The sequence below is a fragment of the Meles meles genome, chromosome 4 (assembly GCF_922984935.1).
Source record: "Meles meles chromosome 4, mMelMel3.1 paternal haplotype, whole genome shotgun sequence".
Taxonomy (NCBI): domain Eukaryota; kingdom Metazoa; phylum Chordata; class Mammalia; order Carnivora; family Mustelidae; genus Meles; species Meles meles.
The window spans coordinates 3,600,300-3,612,388 of NC_060069.1; the positions used below are offsets into that span (position 1 = coordinate 3,600,300).

At 50.4% G+C, this 12,089-nt stretch overlaps 1 protein-coding gene across 10 annotated transcripts in view; it reads left to right on the plus strand.

Annotated features, from left to right (window-relative positions):
* The first annotated feature begins 1,386 nt into the window (after positions 1-1,386).
* The window catches only part of DZIP1L (DAZ interacting zinc finger protein 1 like), a 41,538-nt gene continuing 30,835 nt past the window's right edge, over positions 1,387-12,089 (plus strand). For 3 of the 10 annotated variants that reach the window (XM_046003587.1, XM_046003594.1, XM_046003595.1), the window contains exons 1-4: positions 1,817-1,935; positions 4,635-4,817; positions 6,472-6,556; positions 10,129-10,710. In XM_046003587.1, the coding sequence (XP_045859543.1) occupies positions 10,210-10,710 (501 nt within the window). In that variant the 5' untranslated portion in view covers positions 1,817-1,935; positions 4,635-4,817; positions 6,472-6,556; positions 10,129-10,209. Of the gene's footprint in view, positions 1,483-1,813; positions 1,936-1,975; positions 2,039-4,561; positions 4,818-6,471; positions 6,557-9,323; positions 9,672-10,128; positions 10,711-12,089 lie in introns of those variants that run through there. The other 7 variants (XM_046003592.1, XM_046003590.1, XM_046003589.1 and 4 more) reach the window with 7 other exon arrangements.

Sequence of the window (12,089 nt, forward strand, 5' to 3'; positions counted from 1 at the left end):
AAATCTACCATTTCAATCCTTTTCAAATGCACAATTCAGAGGCATTAAGTACCTTCACATTGTTGCACAGCCAACACCACTCTTCATCTCTAGAACTCTGCCATTGAAATTCTGTACCCAGTAAACGATAACTTCTTATTCGCTACACTCCTCTCACCCTGCCCCAGTCCCTGGTAACTACTATTCCATTTTCAGGAATATCTCTATGAATGTAACTATTCCAATTACCTCGTATAAGTGGAATCACAAGATTTCTCCTTCTGTATCTGGCTTATTTCATCTAGCATCATATTTCCAAGGTTCATTCATATTGTGGGGTGCATCAGTATTTCATTATTTTTTTTTAAAATGTTACTTATTTATTTGAAAGAGAGAGAGAGAGAGAGAGAGCATGAGGATGGAGGAGCTGAGGGAGAGGGAGAAGCAGACTCCCCACTGAGCAGGAACCCACAGGTGGGGCTCCATCCCGGGAGGTTGAAATCAAGACCTGAGCCAAAGGTAGCCACTTAACTGACTGAGACATCCAGGTGCCCCCAGTATTTCACTATGTTTTAAGACTGAATAATAGTTCATTGTATGTATGTAACACATTGTTTTTATCCATTTATATGTTCATGGACGCTTGGGTTGTTTGCACCTTTTGGCTAGGGTGAATAATGCTGTTGTGAGCACAGATTTGTTTTGGTCCCTGTTTTCATTCTTTTGAGTATATAACCAGAAATGGAATTGCTGGATCATATGGTCATTTTATTTTCACTTTTTTGAGGAATCACCGTTCTCTTGTTCTCTTTTTCACAGCAGCGGTACCATTTTATATTCCCACCAGCAATGCACAGGGGGTCCGATTTCTCTACATCCTTCTAACACTTGTTCCCATACACTTTTGCTTTGGCTGCCCCAAGACACAGTGTGGCAGATTGAGACTGGAGCGGGGAGGAAGGCTTTAAAAAAAAAAAAGTCCCAGAAGTCTGGGTCTCGGTAAAGCAGTGACTGGCTAGGGATCAGGGACCAAGAGCAGGAGAGCAAGAGTTCTTTGGTCCTGGGTTTCAGAGGGGGATCCACATGTCAAGCTAGCAGGTTGGGGGTTGTGGGTTGCTTGCTTTAAGTACCAGTTCCGCCACTGCTCCTGCTTTGCAGCAGGCCAGCCTTTGTTGTTAGCGTGTGCGCGTGTGCGTGCGCGTGTGAGTGCGCGCGTGTGTGTAGATCGGAGCGCGGCCAGCTCCCTGGCTTCCACGCGGCCGCTCTCTCAGCAAGGCCTGGGAGCCACTCCGTAGGATCCCGGATTTTCCCGACGGATTAAACGTGGCATTCCCCTCCCTCCAGCCTGCGTAACCCACTTAAGAATACTTGTCCCGGGGGCGCTGGGGAGAGTCTCCGCCCTCGTGCTGGGAGGTGGGGCTGCGATCCCGGGAGCCCGCCGCATCGCAGACCCCCGGCGTTCAGCTGCTGGCGCGGAAGGCTCGGGGGCCCGCGGGCCCGCAGGTCGGCAACACGGCGGTGGGCTGGTCCGCGCTCTCCCCGCCCGGGAGGTAGTCCAGGCTCTCGGCTCCGGGGGGTGCATCCCCGGCCCGCGTGGCGCCGGCGGTTCCGGGAACTGCCTCCGGGCGATGGGGGCGGTGGAGCGAGCCGGGAGGCGGGGCCGGGGCCACGCTGGGGAGCCCGCGCCTCCGGACCGCGGCCGGCTCGGGCGGCACCCAGGCGAGCAGGGCCGCGTGGGAAAACTATGGCAGGAATTCGGCCCGGGGAGGGCTGCGGCTGCGGAGCGCCCTTGCAGTCCCAGCGGCGTGTGCGGCGAGCCGCGGGGGGTTAAACAATAGCGGCTCGGACGCCCTGTGCGGTCCAGCCCGGGAGCTGCGGGAGCGGCACTGCCGAGCTGCCTCTCGACCGCCGGGCGCTGCCCCTCACCTCCAGCTCCGTCGGCCTCGCTGGATCGAGGTACCTTCCCCCCAGCCCCGCCCCGAGGGAACCAGGAGTGACTGCATCCCCAGGACTGGGCTTCCCTGGGTGGGCAGACTTGGATGCTTACTTTTTGAAAAAAGTAAATATGGTTTGGAGGACTTGATGCTTTGGGTTCTGCACGTAAAAGGCGATCTTTCCGTAATGAGATGATTTGAAAACAAACACATAGGCATCTCTGGTTTGTCCCTCTTGCACTCTGGGGCTAGAGTTCAGCAGGAGGCAGCAATGGTATTTCCTTTTGAGGAGGTTCCTGATAAAAGTCCAGGGGAGACTTCCTGTGTTTGAAACGAGGGTCTCGAAGGGGGTCTGGAGGACTTGGGCAGGGCTACTCTTCATCCAGCACTCCTTAGGGCCCAGGGCTTTTCTGCCCCTTCGTTGTCTAGGGGGAATTTGAGTTCTAAAAGGACTTTGAAGAGAGGCCTGGTGAGTGTGAGGTGCTTTGACTGTGGCCTCTCACACTTAACTCAGTACACAGGGCGGGTGGTCCACCGCCTCTGGCAGGGGGTCTCTCGTCACCTTCTCCCGGGCCCCAGAGCTGAGGACCTGCCAGTGAGAACTACTCCTCTTAGAGAAGGCGGGCCCTCCAGTCAAGTGGATGATAAGCAGTCTTTTTGTTTTTGTTCTCTCGGTCAGCACCCACGGTCTAGAGACGTCTTCCTCATGTGGAAAGAGTTTTGGATACCATCCAACTTGGTAAAATGGTCCCATGAAGTTATATGCTTTAGGTTGGGAACAGAAACCTGAATTCCTTCGTGGATTTTAACTGGATTCTGCCACAGAGCTGGATTTGGCTAAAAGGCTTGCGGCTCAGTGGACACTGCTGGGATCCGGAGAGCGGACAACATGGTCCTGTGGGCCCTTTTCAGAGAGGGCGGGGCCTGGTTGCCGGGGGGTTAGATACCTGCAATGCCGGCTGCTGCTAGCCCATGCACCCCTGGGGAGGATTTTGTGGGGGTCTGATGACTGAAAATAACATCTGCCAAGAAGCAATGATTCCCCCGTGGGAAAGAAAACACCATTATATTCTAAACTCATGTTCTTTTAGATGTGAAAAGCAGTGCTGATTTTTGACAATTCTGCACCTGGGAAGACAGGTCACGTCAGTTTGTAGTCTTCCCCTTCAAAATATCCCTAAGCAATGCCATTTCAAAATCCTAGCCCTGATTTTTATTATCTTTTTTAAAGATTTTATTTATTCATTTGACAGACAGAGATCACAAGTAGGCAGAGATTCAGGCAGAGAGAGAGAGGGGGAAGCAGGCCCCGCATTGAGCAGAGAGCCCGATGCGGGGACTCGATCCCAGGACCCTGGGATCATGACCTGAGCCGAAGGCAGAGGCTTTAACCCACTGAGCCACCCAGGCGCCCACCCTGATTTTTATTTTAAAGAAAATTCTTTTGTGACAAAAACTTAAGAGATGTTTTTTACAAACCTGCTGGTTGTGTCTTTTAAAAATACCTTCTTAGAAGGAGATCCAGGCCTTCAGTTCTGGAGTGAGTAAGTCACAGGCCGAAAAAGCAGAGCATAAGGAATACAGTTAGTGATACTGTAGAAGTGACGTAAGGGGACAGATGGTGGTTACACTTGTGGTGAACATAGCATAAAGTATTAACTTGTCACATCACTAGTTGTACATCTGAAAGTAGCACAACATTGTGTGTCAACTGTACTCAAAAAAATAAATAAGACGACCTCCTTAAAGTTACCGGGAACGCAAGCCAGCTGTAGGGGAGAGCTGTGTGACGCTCGACGGTTCTGGGAGTGGGTGCAGCTCCTGGGAAGGCCAACAAGGAGTGGAAAGGGTACATCTTTCTTTAGAAAACAGCAGAGGCAGAGAATAAGGTGAAGATCTGTAACGATCTGTCTTTCAGGAGAGCGCCTGAGTCACTCTCCTCTCTTTTGGGATCCCTCGCCTATGGTGGGTGCATGGCCTGTTTGCAAACTGTATGAAGGTTTCCTTGGCAGCCACAACAATTAGCGCTAATGACAAGCCTGGGCTCCCCAGGGCAGGTGCTGCTGAGGGTAGCTCAGGGAGTGAGGGCAGGCTTGTCAATGATTGCCTGGCAACTGCCTTGGTAGCTTGGCTCTCCTAATAGCTCCTCTTGGCTGCATTCTTGGGGAAGCAGAAGAGACAGTAAGGTGGCAGCTGCCTTGGTAGAGTCTAGCTGTCCATTGATACTAAAAAAAATCAGAATTTAAAAAGATCAGTTGTTTGGTTGATTTTTGAACAAGTTCTCTTTGGCAGATTATAGCTGGGCAGGTTTCAGAAGAACCATAAATCCTCCTGAGCTGTTTCACCGTGGGATGGCTGCCTTGTGAGGTGGTGATCACCCCATCATTGGGGGTGTGCAAAGCAAGGGTGGTAGATGGGCTTTTTCTCTTGGCTGTGGGATTGCCCCAGGTAGACACCGTCTGTTCAACAAGGAAGCAAATTTAGAATGCTAGCGCAAATAATCGTTCCTTTGGGTCCTAGGAATTCATGACATTGGTATAGGATTGGGAAGCTTCCTGAGACTCCACCAAAACATGCAGACATGGTTAACACAGCCTTGAATTTCCTAATGATAGCAAGTCATTTCTGCCTTGTGTTTCTACTCCCAGGTGTGGGGAAGACAGTCCGCTGATGCCTGGAGAAAGCACAGTGTGACTGCCCTTTGGGGTGGGTGGTTTCCAGGTAACCTGCCGCACTCTCTTTGGGCTTTGTCTCCCGCATCCTAACCTGGATGCCGTCTGCGCAATTGAGTCCCGTTCAGCTAAGCTCTGTGGAGATACAGAAAGGATTTCAGGTCCCCAGCACTGATCCTGTTGTGATCTGCTGTCAAGTTTCAGTTCCTGCAGTTTGGTCAAGAAATCTCAGGTACTGTCATTTCCATGGTGGGAAGTAATTTCTGTGTCATCATCATCATTGTTGGGAGGTAGCTGGGCATAATTCAAAAGCTCTGGAGTCAGACAGAACCTGATTTGAATCTTGGCTTCACTATCTGGTCGCTGAGTGACCTGGGGCCAGTCCCTCAGCTTTCCTGAGCCTCAGTTTCTATTGAGGTCCTATGAGGCAAATCATAGCTACATCCAAGGTTGTATGATGGCTCGAAATAGTACTTTTAAAGGCTGGCATGGTGCCTGATAACAGGAACTTAATCAGTGATGGCTGCTATCATAATCTTCACATTCCCCCAGTTCTTGCTCACCTTTGGAGGGCAGAGCCCTAAGACTTCTGAGAACCTGGGGGTTCTAGTGGAAGACAGGAGTGACACTTCTGGGGTTCAGTAAGACCACATGAACTCAGGTCCCTAATTCAGAATTCTGTATAACTGGGAGTGGGGTGCCATCCTCAGTGTTTACAGAGTGTGGTCACGGTGTAAACATGAGGGTTTCAGGCCTGCAGCCATATCTGGATAGTCAATCTGGGCCCTGGGGCTTCTCGCTGAGGAGCCCGAGCCCACCCACAAGGGCTCCCATTCTCTAGGCTTTCATTAGCTGCCAGTGGGATCAGGTTGTGGACACATATTGTAACAAATCCAGCATTTTGGTAAGTCCGAATGGCATTTCTTTCCTGTGGGTCCAAATTAAGGACTCCCAACTCTGTTCTTCCTCTTTATCCTAATTCTTGCTGGTTCATAGGCTCATTTCTCCAAATCCCCAAGAATATAGGCTTTTGAGGCAGATATTCTAAGATTTTGATAATTCTGCCCAGGTCAATAGCAATCTGGCTGGGCTGCAAGTCCTATTCTAGGGGTTAGAATACAACAGATATGAATAAGCCATGGTCTCAGCCCTTGCAGAACTTATAGCTGGGGACTTGGAGGAGAAATGAGACAGGAATGCCCTGCCATGGACTCTCCTTGGTATACCCACTGCACCCAGTCCCAGCTCCTACCCCAGCACATACCACTCTGTATGGTCAGTCCTGTCTGTTTTTCTGCCTTCCTGGAGAAGTCTAGCGCCAGACACCATCATTTACTACTAGTTGTATGATAGTGGGATGTTGTCTGCCCTCTTGGGTCACCTCTAAATTTCTTCATCTGTACACTAGGTGGTAGGGAGAACTAAGTGGGATGGTGCATGGAAGACCTTATAATTGTGTGTGCAGAACTGGTAACTAGTTTTATTAATGATGGCAGGGACTATTGCCTGGGTCACCGTCAATTCTGAGTGTCAGTTGTGGTGCCTGGCACTTGGAAGGGGCTCAGGAGTCATTTGCTGATGGGATGATTTTGCTGATGGGGGAGCAAGTGACTGCACGCATATGGTGGGAGGGGGAGAGGGAGAGAATCTCAAGCAGGCTCTCTGCTGAGCACAGAGCTGACCCAGGGCTCCATTCCAGGACCCATGAGATCATGACCTGAGCCCCAACCAAGAGTCAATTTCTCAACCAGCTGTGCCCCCCAGGTGCCCCAAGGTGGCTGCCCCTTCTAAACGGGGCATGCACTCCCCAATTTGCCACAATCCCCAACATTCCCTCCCACCATGGCTCTGCATCAATTAATCCTGGGATTCGCATTTCTAACAAGTTCCCAGCAGATGCTGATGGTCTGATGCTGCTGGTCAGGGACCACACTTTGAGAACTGCTGCCTAATTGGATCCTGGACATTAAGGTAGGGAATCAGTTGCCTTTTTTCCTCAAGCTTGTACTGTGGTTTTTCTTAAACCTGGCACATTCCTGCATTTAATGCTACTTCCTGGACCTGGGGGAATTTGGATTTGCAATCTTTTTTTTTTTTTTTAAGATTTTATTTATTTATCTGACAGAGAGATTACAAGCAGGCAGAGAGGCAGACAGAGAGAGAGGGGGAGGCAGGCTCCCCGCTGAGCAGAAAGCCTGATGGCGGGGCTTGATCCCAGGACCCTGGGATCATGACCTGAGCCGAAGGCAGAGGCTTTAACCCACTGAGCCAACCAGGTGCCCCATTTTTTTTTTTTTAAGATTTTATTTATGCAATTTCTGATATAATCAGTACTGGAAGGCTGGACCTAAAGGTTCCAAGAGATAAATGGGCCAGAAAAAAAGAGATCTGGGAGTGGCTGAGGATCAGCCTAAAGCAGGCCTTTGGTTGCTGAAGCTGTGGGTATGTGTGAACTCATCGTCAGGGAGAGTGTGCAGGGAGAGATGGGTCATGAGTGAACAACAGAATATCACGGGAGCACCGCCCGTGCCCCATCCACTCTGCCTTCTCCCCTTTCCTCACCTTGTGAAAAGAAGGGTAAAAGGATAGTAATTGTTCATGGAAGAGGCTGGAAGGAACATTCAAAAAGGTGGATGGAGCCGATGGAGCATTATTAGCCTTACTCTTAGAGAGAGGACTGTGGGCACACAGTTGAGGCCAAAGCTTAAATAGTTAAACAGTGAGTCGTAGGTGAGCTCCCTGTCTGGGGGAGGACGGGAAGCAGGTGTCCTGTTACCCTTGCCCACAGCATGCTTGGTAACCTGCTGTTGCTGCAAGGCACAGCTTGTTGTGACGATTGTCTCTGAGGCTCCAGGGATACAGTTGCGGCTTGGAGCTCAGCATGGTAAGTAGCAGGACTCTAGTCTCCTTCTTTTTTTTTTTTTTTGGTTGGTTTGTTTAAATAACAGAACACATTAAGTAGAAATGGGCTGATCTTGTCATGGCCATGATGGGGGTGCAGGTGGCTGGATGGTTTTGGTTTTGGAGTTTGTTTGGGGGAAGAGTTGACGAGAAAGGAAGTGTGGGAGCTGCAATGGGAAAGGCGGGCCAGTGGCAGCCTGCGGGCAGTCTTCAAGGCTGGGCTAAGCGGTTTGGACATGGTGAGGTGGCAACAAGGGGCCACACTGAGCTCCTGGGTGCAGGACGATATGTGGTTCCTGTACCTCGGCAGCCCCAATGCCCGGCATGGGGTCTGGCCCGAGGAGGCATGCTGTAAATGAGGGGGCAGTGGGTGAATGAATGAATGAGTTTGAGGGATAAGCGGTCATGATCTGATCGAAGCCAAGTTTAAGGACAAAGAGTCTCAAGAATCAGTGTTCAGAGTCCATAAGCTTTAGGGCCAGACACACCTCCAACTGTGCTTCAACTCTGGCCTCCCAATCTGGGGCAAGACTCTTAGCCCCTCCAGAAATCCATGTCCTTGTTGTAGAATGGGAATTGTGACAGCTGCTTGGAGGTTTGCACGTAGAATTTGTCCAGCAGGAGCCGGGACTCGCCGCACCGAGGCCCGCAGGGGGCAGGCATGTGGGGCCGGCCCCTCACTGGCTTTCTCAGGTGAAGGCTCATGGGTGTCAGGGACCATCCCTGGAGGCCCCTCCCCTCTTTACAAACCCACAAGGTCTTTCCCCTTCATGAGATCAGTGACCTCTCTTTCCTCTGATTTTCTCTTGTATTTAAAAGTTTGAATCACATGATCTGGAAAGAACTTGATTAAATAAGTTCATCTGTCCTTATTGTTCCCCGGTGAGATTTGAAGTTCAAGGGCAGAAATTGTATTATTTCTATAGAAATTATTAAAGTAGTAGATGATGATGTAAAGATATACTGAATAGTATAGGAAGGGGGAAAGTGGAAAACCGAAATCTTCTGACTTGCTTTCCCCCTCCCAGAGGCAACCATTACTAACAGCTTGTTCGTTTTTCTAGAAATACCATAGTCTGTGGTTACGAATGATAGACAGTGAATCACATGTAGGAACCGTAAATCAGTGTATTCTATTTCGCTATTATTAATATGAGCAACAAATATGAATCATTCGTACGTGTGTGTATATGTGTGTATATGTTATATACATGTATCATTATCATCATCGCTCTGTGTAGGGCTTGTCTATTTATCCATCTCCTACCCATGCACCATCCATGTATTCGTTTATTTATCCCCGTTTCACCCCTCATTTCCCTCCTTCCTCATAGGCAATAATGTGAGTTATATCTATAGATCTGTAGCTATGTGACATATATTGAAAGATATAGATAGAGACATATGTGAGCTATATATATCTTTATTTTTGCAAATTATTATTCGATGTGATTATGTTATCATTTAAACAGGTGTGGAGATATGTATGTATATATATGTGTATATTTACGTGTGTATACTTGTATCTACGTATATGTATACACAGACACACAGTCATTACTCTGTATCAGTGTGTGAATAGTTGCCTTATTCTTATCAATAGCTGCACAGTATTTCGTTGTGTAGAGATACCACGTGTATCCCCGTTGTACTTCGTACTTCACTTTCTCGTATTTTCTCTTGTCCTTTGCTCTTACAAACAATACTACATGACCCTTTGCACAAGCAACTTTGCACACTTGTATATGTTTATCTGTAGGATAAATTGGAATTCTTTGTTGTGAAATGTTCATTTTAAAATCTTATTGCTACTGTCAAATGACTTTTTAAAGAGAGAGAACTATTTCTGTGTCTCCCAAGAGAGCGGAGAGGAGTCTGAGAACAAACTGGACCTCTTTTCTAAACCAGTAGGTTTGAAAGGAAGACCATCACTGATGGAGTCGAGTCTGTGCGGAGACACAGCTGCTCTGTTAAGCCTCCCCTGATCGCAGCAGCCGTCATCTTACTCACATCCCCCCAGGGGGACCATAGTCCTGTGATCACACTTTACGGTTGGGGCACACTTTATAGAATGTAGCCTGTTCCTGGTCGGCTGCAGTCTTGTAATGATGGGAGGACAGGATGGAGTGTGGTGGTTGTTAGGAGGCTTTGCCTCCCACGGCAAGTTATTGGAACTTATCCTGAGGTCAGTATAGGGTTGCAGAAAGACCCACTTAGACATTTGACCCCTCCCTCTGACAAAGACCTCTGACAGGGACACACGCATAGCAGTGGGGGGGGGGAGTCACTTGCCTCATTCCTAGCAGGAGGACCTCCTCTGTTTCAGGTATTAGGCTGGGTGCTTCACTTGCCTTATTCCTAACCACAAGCCTGAAGAGTAGACTCCAGGATCCCCAATGTACACAGAAAGCTTAAGGATGTGAAGGAACTTGCCCAAGGCTTTGATGTGAATCCCCATCCCTGTGATTACAGAGCCCACACCATTGGGTCCCTCAGCTCTCACCCAGGCAGTGCATCCCATGGGCACTATGGCTGCTGCCCAGCTCCCTCCCTTTGCCCCGCTTAGGCTCCCGCTGGCCAGGTGTACGGTACCTGCAGCCAGCTGCATCTTGCCAAACTCGGAACCCCTCCTTATTTTCCAGGCCCTCTCTCAGCTCCTGTGCCTGCTGCCGTGGCCTTGGTGGCACCCTCCTTCGGTGGGCAGCCCAGGGCTTCCTCAGCCCATGCAGTCCCCGGCTACCCCTGCTGAAGGCCTCAGCGGCTCCCTTTTTGGGGCCTACCCCCTGCCTACCTTCAAGTTCCAACCTCGCTCTGAGAGCGTGGACTGGAGGCGCATTAGCGCCCTGGATGTAGACCGTGTGGCGCGGGAGCTGGACGTGGCCGTCCTGCAGGAGAACATCACCGGGGTGACCTTCTGCAATTTGGACCGGGAGGCATGCAGCCGCTGTGGGCAGCCTGTGGACCCGGTGCTGCTCAAGGTGCTGCGCTTGGCCCAGCTCATCATCGAGTACCTGCTGCACTGCCAGGATTGCTTGAGCACCAGCGTCGCCCAGCTGGAGGCCCGGCTGCAGGCCAGCCTGGGCCAGCAGCGGCGTGGCCAGCAGGAGTTGGGGCGCCGGGCCGACGAGCTCAGGGGTGTGAGAGAGGAGAGCCGACGGCGTCGCAAGATGATTGGCACCTTGCAGCAGCTGCTCCTGCAGACGGGGGCCCACAGCTACCACGCGGTGAGGACTCTGCAGGGTCGGGGAGGGGAGGGCTGTGGGCTCAGTCACCACCTGGCCACCTGGGCACCAGGATTGCTGTGGGCCCGACTCTCTGCCGTGAGGAGCAGACGTTAGAGACGTCTCATCAAGTTCTCCAGCATGTGTGTGTGTTGGGGGGCAAGTGTGTATCTGAAGGATGTGTGTGCATACGTGTATAATATGTGCGTGTGTTTGTGGAGAGGCTGCCTGTCTAGGGCGTGTGGGTGTGACTGTAGCTGTGCGTGTTTAAGGACAGCGTGAGTATGTGTGTCTACCCTGTGAACGTTTGGATGTGTGTACGTGTGTATGTAGAGTGTGGTGTCTAACGCGCGCGTGTGCGTATGAATGAAGGAAGGAAGGAAGGATATAATATGTGTAAGGGTGTGTGTATTTATGGAGGGTGTGAGGGTGTGTGTTTGAAAGGTTTGTGTGTGTAGGTAGCAGTGTGATATAAAAAAGCGCACACGTGTGTGTGTGTGTAGAATCAGTCTGTAGCAAGAGACTGGTACTGTGGTACCGCCAGGCCTCTTCCCGAAAGTGACTCCATCATTCAGCCTAGTGACATTTCATTACCTGGAGTGGCATATGAACATTTGCTTCTGCGTGGCAAGTGTGGCCTGGGGACAGTGCACTTTCATGAATTGCGGCGGGGGCCGGCGCTGGACCAGGCCGACACAAGTCATGGGGGCTCAGGCGTTCAAGAAATTCGTGGTCGGGGGTGGCTGGGACAGAAGGAATGATGCGATACAATGTTAACTATGATAAAAAGGTCAGAATCCTTTCAGTAGTAACTGCCAGAGCGGCAGTGGAACTTGGCTTAGGCCAGTAAAGAATTCATTGGTTACTTCAACTGAAAAATCCCGAGCTCTGGTGGGACTCACCTGTGGCTTGTGCTTGGAATCAGATGATGGGCCCTAGAAATTAGTTTGTTTTTCTGTAGCTGTTCGCAGTCTTCTTGCCGTGGGTTCCGTTCTCGGAAAGAGTCTGTCTGTGTGGTAGGAAGTTGTGCCACCGGTGCCAGTATGGCATTTTCCCAGCTTCAAGGCTGGCATGAGAGAAGCCCACTTTGGTCCCAGAGACTTGGGCCATTTTCACTGCGTCCTGTATTTGGCTGTTTTTGATCTCCTATCCATCTGGGAGCCACTCACAGGTTCCTGGGAATTCAGGACTGTGACTGGCTTTGGTCTAGGTCACATGTCCCACCTTGGAGCTGGGGATGGACAGAAGCCCGTGGATGGAGAGTGAGGGGCAGGGAAATTCCCCTGAAGATAACTGGGAGTTCTGTTGTCGGAGGAAGAAGGAGCTGCTACTGCACGGCCCTGACTCCCTTAATGACACTTTCTAGAAGTTTCATATAACAC